This window comes from Megalopta genalis, chromosome 2, assembly GCF_051020955.1.
Source record: "Megalopta genalis isolate 19385.01 chromosome 2, iyMegGena1_principal, whole genome shotgun sequence".
In the NCBI taxonomy this organism is placed as follows: domain Eukaryota; kingdom Metazoa; phylum Arthropoda; class Insecta; order Hymenoptera; family Halictidae; genus Megalopta; species Megalopta genalis.
The window spans coordinates 7,286,108-7,293,861 of NC_135014.1; the positions used below are offsets into that span (position 1 = coordinate 7,286,108).

The 7,754-nt window shown below is 33.3% G+C and overlaps 1 protein-coding gene across 1 annotated transcript; it reads right to left on the minus strand.

Moving 5' to 3' along the window:
* On the minus strand, positions 1–4,149 carry LOC117218327 (omega-conotoxin-like protein 1). Its single transcript, XM_033466623.2, has 3 exons — positions 3,990–4,149; positions 1,624–1,735; positions 1–404 (listed from the first exon to the last, which is right to left on the minus strand). Exons 2-3 carry the CDS (start codon positions 1,714–1,716, stop codon positions 270–272), a joined length of 228 nt encoding a protein of 75 aa, XP_033322514.2. The 5' UTR covers positions 1,717–1,735; positions 3,990–4,149; the 3' UTR covers positions 1–269.
* Between the last annotated feature and the right edge of the window lie 3,605 nt (positions 4,150–7,754).

A 7,754-nucleotide genomic window follows, 5' to 3' on the forward strand; every position in this document is an offset into this window, starting at 1 on the left:
TTCTTTTGGAACATCTTTAATTGTATGTAATCTCATTGTAACGGCGAACATCGTACGCATCAATGTATCATTATTCTAAAGAATATCGAATTCGAGAGAAAAATGAATATTTATATAGACTTTTATAGCTAAGATTTTATTGTTCAAAAATTCGTCTAGCTCTACGCTTGTTATTTCAGACCACTAAGTTCTCATTTGTTATTAGAATGTTTCTTCGTTCCTCTTTGATTTCGACGAGATTTAGAATAGTTTACGCTCGGTAGTTGGGATCAATAGCCCTTGCCCTTCCGACCTAAGATCTTCTCACGCTGAGCCATTAGCTCCTCCGCCGTGATCTGGACTTGACATCTGTTCGCATACCTGTGACACTTTATGCCCGAACAGCAATTACTGTCGCTGACACACTAAAATGAAGAAATACATTCGCATTAGTATTTATCAGGCTCGTTAAACGATACCGCACATTATTGTAATTGCGGGTTCCCCATGTTTTTTCTAACAGTTCTAGCCGCCGTCAACGCGAGCTAATCGCTTTGCGAGCACCTTTTAACACTTAGCACTCCGAACCATTCTGGACGTTGGCTACCAGCTACTCAGCGCCACTTTTCGGCAGAAACGGGCATTTACAGACCCTCGTATTATTTAGTATGGTTTTGGAACTAACTAACATATTATAATGATATTGGACTTATATGAATTTGGCTGAAATCGAGAAATTTGCAAAAAAATGAATATTTTATTTTTTATAATTTTGTTATTGTTTGTTTTATAATTTTGTTTCGTTGTTGTAATCGCTATCTATGCGAACTCTTTCTCTCGTCGCCTTGTTGCTTGGACGATATCACTATCACTGCTATCGAAACGATAGACTAACTGTAGAAGAAAACCTTCTACAGTTAGTCTTCCTAACATATCTGTATAATCGTCTATCTGGAGCTCATCTTCGCTACTACTTGTGTCATGAGACTCATTCGTGTTTGAACGTTTTGCCATTGTTCTAATAAAAAATATGAATAAATACATAGGTTGAAAATTTCTAATTGTTATTACTAACTCACAAAATGATATTTATCAAAAAAACTTTTACCAAACAATTTATTTACCAAGAGAAGAATCACTTTTCCGATTTTCTCACTCGTTAGATCTATCTATACCGCTGGACGCTTCAAACCAGATTGAGTTCAGCGTTGAAAATCTTTTCCTCCAGATTTTATGATTATAAATCTCACTATACAGTGCGTGCTATGTTCGCATACCGACCTTCCTTCTACAAACTTGCCTTATCGCTCTTTTCAAATGGCGCCTTTAAAGTGCTCGGACCGTCGTGAGCACGCCTGTCACGTTCTCGTCAAAACCCGCTGACATTTCTTGTATATATCTTAGTATTTTTACTAATATTTTGATTTGATTTCTTGTGCCATTTCAAGAGAAAACTTCAGGGAAACATGAATGTCTCAAAAAGTTGCGCTGACATAACTCAATTCCCCGTAATCACTAATAAACTTGAATGTCCCACGAGAGGGGACATCCGAGTGATATGCTAGAATTACGATGTCCCACGAGAGGGGACAGCGGAGTGCAAAGGGTTAATAATAATGATAGTGGACGTGATTTTTTACTCACAGGATCACCGTGACGACCGCACGACGTGGATGCTCCTGACACAACTGCTACAATTAGCATGGAGGCGAAGATGTATAGCATAAGCTTGCTCATTTTGGAATGAATTTGCACACTGAAAAAAATGCGTTCACTTTCGTTTAATAATGTATTGTTAGCATAAGCATACTTTCTAAGATTTGAAGGATTTGAAGGATTTGAAGGACTATGAAGGATTTCAAAATGGTGAAGCTCTTTAAATGTATTTTGACTTCGTATGTTTATTGAAGTAACTTGAAAATTGATTATCATATATAAATGATGAAATGTAAAATAGTAGGAACTTCAAACTAGTTAAAATATATTGTTACATTCTCCTTCATTGATTAGAATTAACGGAAGAAGAAACGTATTTCTATTCAACTCTTGTTTCCTACAATTTCCCCAGAAAATTTCATAAATGTCCGAAACTTTATGCTGCAAGAATTTTTATGTCAAGGAACGAAATTATTTGGGGATATGATGAAATTCAAATAACAAGTTTTTCACGCGCGATATGTGCGCACAAGCAATGCGAAGGTCAGAGTGTTCGACGAAAACAAAAGAAGATGAAAAAATGAGAAGGGAGAGAGACCGTTCTTAATACAATTATATCTGATCTTGGCGCCATAATGGCGTGGATTCACAAAGGTCATCTACGAATTCATGAAATTCCAGTTCATTACGCAATCTGACGAACACACGCGGGAGGTTTGCATGAGTACGGTGTACATTGGTGTCCGTGAATGAGTCATTAACTACTGACCTGACTCGTTCTTGTATTACACGGTCGACACTCTACATGTACAACGTATCAACAATCCAACCCGTGGAACGACTATCAAGTGCTTGGTGAAACTTTCAGCGTTTCGTAAATTCGGAAATATTTTGTTTAATTCTAAAAATTACGCTGAGAGAGTATACTAGGATTCATTTGTAGTTAGTGATTCACTGATGCAATAAAAGAGTGATTAAACTGATTGCACATTGATTGCAGAGATGTGTTACTTGGGAACGGGTTTGCAGAAAACGTCTTAACGTCTTATTCAATGCTAAATTGCTTATCAGCTGATTTAGACTATCTTCTTGAACGCATTAATAACCGCATTATACGGCTTCCACTATCAAAATATGTATATTCGCCTTATTTACTTCTGAAATATAATTATTTATTATAGAATAAATAGTTAAATATATTATAATATATTATATTATATTATATTATATATATTTTTATATATATTATAATATATTATATTATATTATATATATTTTTATATATATTATAATATAATATTTATGAAATGTAATTACAAATATATTTATCGATGTAAGAAGCCCTGATCTAACAATATCAATTTTAAAATATTGATATATTATAGTCTATCGCAGTTTCATTAATTGAACGTAATATTTTTACAATTCTATTATTTAAATTTTTACGTTTGTAAGGATAAAAATGTTCTATCGTCATAGTAATATTAATCGCTCTTGAAAGCGACTGAAAACGACGATTTAAAACAGAGGTATAATTGTCTCTGTGCAGAATAATACTTTGGTTGAATGTTGAATTCTTTACTGATTACGCTTAAGTAAACGGCAGCGTGTGACGAGTGTGAGTTCAAAGTTCATCGTATGTCAGAGCGATCGTGTTATTAGAGATTTAGAAAGTAATTCTAAACAGCATCTGTTTTTGTGGAGCACTTTCCACAAATTATTCTTTCTACAATTAATAAATAAATGTTCAACTTATTTATCAATAACTTTTTACCTCGACGCATATAAATATTTTTGCTGTACACTTGCCTGTCAAAAGCAAGTGATTTGTCACTTCTCAAAAGAAATTTGTTCAATTTCTACAAAGTACATACGTCAAAATATGAACACATAACACATAGCACATAATCTTGACAGTACAATTTAAATATAAAATTTGCATTTCTCTGAAGGGAATAATAAAACCTCAATCACTTTTCCATATTGTAGACTCCAAGCTCGAAGTTTCTCTATTCAACCGTGTCCTTTGAAAACACTGTCTTTGTTCACTGAACAGATCAATCTGACACAAAACAAATTTGTTTTTCATGTAATTTCCACATTTGATTGAGATTAAGAATAATCACAAGACATTGAATGAACGATAATTCGCATCGAAATCGTCCATTTAACAAACACTGAATGGAATAAATCAATTAAATTCAGTAATTACGAACCGCGTTAACTACATCACATTAATTTTTAATACAAAATCCGTTGTTGAAGAATAAACGATCTTAGTTCCCGTTTTATCTTTCGCGATAAATATGAAAATTCTGCTGGGAGTTTGAGTGCTGCGCAGGAATCGTACTCACCAGAAGCAACGAACAAAGCAACACGGAGCTCTTTCTTAAGAGTGCTAGTCCCAGGAGTTCGACCTTAACTGACTCGTCGATGTACTATATTCTACGCTTTTATACTACACGACGCATCATGCTGATGCGTATATGTATACGTGTATATATATATACATACTATACACATGACTGTTAGTGCGCAGAAGGTAAGAGTAAGAACTGTTACAGTTCTCCGATACGTGACTCAGATTCCACTGCGACTGAAAGACTCGCGAGTATTTTGTTCCTGGTTGAGTCTGCATTTTTTTTTAAAACAATGATTCGACAAAGCCGCTAAGCACGTTACTTTAATTTTCTTCTATTTGAATAGTTATCGCGGAATGCTTGAAGAAGGTCTGAATAATTTTGACCCGCATATGATTAACATTATTGTTCAGAATTTGTTAAAGTTGCGCAATTACTCGATGACAAATTTGAAATGATTACAAAGAGGAATAAATTTTGCATGTTTTCCATTATATGTATTTACGCGACTATAGTAATTGTGCCATCCAGTTTTTGTTTCATTCTTCCTTCGTGTAAACAGGTGCAAACACGTGTTTTTCAGGTTTAATTTTAGCTAATATAAGCGAACCATTGCCTGTAAAATATCAATTTATTTCAATACATTTATTAAAACATGTCATGTATATATCAATTTTCAAATTATAATTTTTTTTATTAAAAACGCTTTCATTAAAAGCAGATAGACGTTTAAAAAATTTTAAAAGTATTCTTTTACAATCTACTGAAAAATACAGGAAAAAAAGTTCCGCTTCTTCGTAATAAAAGAAATACTAAAAGAGAACATTTCTTCTTCATCATCTCTTGTGCTATCACTTTCTATACGTTTTCTTTCAGTGATTTCTTCAGAATTATCTTTTTTGTTTTAGTTCAATATTTGGAAGTTTGAAAGTTCCATATTTGGAAACAATAACGTGGCAAATATTGATTTCATTGAATACACTATACAATAGTATTTATGAAGATAATTATACACTTACCATTTTTAAGATATTTTTAATATAATCGAATTCTTTTAAAAACTTTTCGCAACGTATTTTACAAATATGGTTATTTACGATGCACATTGATTCAGGAGCGGACAATTTTCACAATATTGGAAATGTATGTTATTTAGTGTGATTTTAGACAAATGAACAAACAAACAAATAATAATAATAATATTCTAAATAGTTTTGCTACTTCTTCAAAGATAAAGTACTGCATTGATGCATAAATTTCATCATACTGTGTTCTCTTTTTAGGAATGTACTATTTGTTTTCATTTTATTTAAAACATCAACCAACTTGCATTAGTATTCTATGTGAACATCTTTCATGAGCACAGTTTCGGTATTTTTAGATATAAAAAGAAAATAGTGCTTCCAATTATCATATTGTCAGATAACAGTAACAGTTACGCTAAAAATATAGAATTCGGCTAATGGGAAGAATTTAGATAGATCCGCGGTAAAATGAAAAGAAGTTTAATGGATATTGTTATAGGCATTGTTTAGAGAAAACGCAATTACAGCGGAACTTCCAGAGCGGTATGATAAAATTAAAAAGTCATAACATGTGATACTAAGATCAGGAAAATACCGTGTCAAATGTAACTTTCCTCGTGACTTGTTTAGTGTTAGTTTAATCCTACGTTCTTGGAATGTATATCCACAAATATAAATATTATGACAGATTGTTTAGTATTCTTTTCAAGCAGCGACACAGCCTCGCAAATTCTGCTTCGCAATTCTAAGGAAACAGCAACAAACACCGACGACGTTCCCAGAATATCAACTGCTTCCTTGTTGAATGTCAAAGAGATTGATTATTGCAGTCATTCGTACTGTTTTAAAGGTTTAATTGAAGCTACGTCCGATAAAAATATAAAAATTTTCGTTGTTTTTCGTGTATCCGCAAAAGTAGTACATTGATATCAATATTACCTTTTGCATCAGAGAAAAAGTAGAAACCAAGTCAGAACTTTCTAAAATAACGAAAAAATTAGATAATTTTAAATTCGAGAAATGAACGCCCAATGTTTCATCAAGATTTCATAATAACGCAAATTTTAATGAATTGCAAGGAATTCCAGGAAATAAAAGGTGAATATAAATTAATCTTATCGGTAAGAGTTCTGATAAGAGTCGGAAATAAAACCACAGTTGCTTAGATTCTTCGGATTACTTTTTTATCAACGAATGTATAATATTTCATAATATTCTTAAGAAGGAGAAATCGCAACGATGAATAAGAATTCAGCACACCGAGATACCACAAAAATCGGTACTCCATGTACACTGCATACATACAACAGTCTATAAAATATACAAAATATTTATAAATTTAGTACAGTTACCGGTTCAAAAAACTGTCGACATTTACTTACCGAATTTTCGAAATGATTGCCACGCATTGTCGACTTCATGACTTATTTTCGACTCGACCATAGCGAAGGTGCCAATTATAATGATTGCAGCACTATTATATTAATTTTCTCATTTCTTGAATGTTCTTCCGGAAAGAAACAAAAGGATATGTCTATTGTATATATTACATCTTCCCGTTATGATAGTGCTTTTATAACATTATAAAATGTGTCTTTTTTGAGAATCTTTTATCAACTTTATAAATGATTACGGTTAATGATATCTTTTATTAAATGAAATAAAATTTAATAACTAATATATATTATGAGTATTATTGTAAGTATATATTGTAAGTATCAATTATAGGTATTATTATTAGGTCATTAAGTATGAAACGTCCAATTACCTAAAGCATCAAGTGTGATATCCAATATTTCCGATAATTCACTTCGACCGGCCTTTGTTTTTTTTTTTTAATTGAGAAGGAATACGCCATCTAGCTTTCAGACGCACTCTTTTGTTTTTAATAATCTATCGTATTGTCTTCCAAGGTTTAAATATTGTAAACCATGGATAAGTAAAAAATTCGCGTTATTTTCGAATATGAGTTGCGTCGTGGAACTGATGCAGCGCAAACAAGTCGAAATGTTAACGAGGTGTTCGATGTAGCTAATGAACGTACAGTACGTCGATGGTTCGAAAAATTCTGATCTGGAGATTTTGATATCCAAAATGAACCACGCGGGCGACCTGAGAGCAAGGTGGATGACGATCAACTGAAAGCTGTAGTGGAAGCGAAACCATTTGAAACGACAGGTGAATTAGTAGCAAGGTTTGGAGTTACCATTTCAACAATATTGTTGCGAATTACTCCATTTCTCTCGCGTCGCGGCATTTTATATATTTACAATAAAGAATATTAACTATAAAACAACTCGATACAATTATATCTTTGATTTTTCAATTTGAAATGTTGCACGTTCGACGGTCCGATCTCGACTCTTCGATTGTCCGTTGGTAACACTCTTCCGTGGCAACCCCTATCTTCTATTATTCTTTAAGGAGTTGTTCACAACAGGGCAGTTTCATATTACAGCGACTTGATTTGGACAAGTCGCCGTAACAATATTAAGTCATTTGAAAGCAATTGGAAAAGTAAAGAAGCTGGATAAATGGGTTTCACATGAGTTAAACGACCGTCAGCAAAGGAACCGCTTCGAGGCTGCAGGACAACGCTCCACCACACGTTGCAAGATCCACGTTACTGAAACTACAGGAGCTGGACCAAGAAACACTTTGTCACCCACCGTATTCTTCAGATCTTGCACCGACTGATTACCATTTTTTCTGGGCTTTGGACATTTTTTTGCGA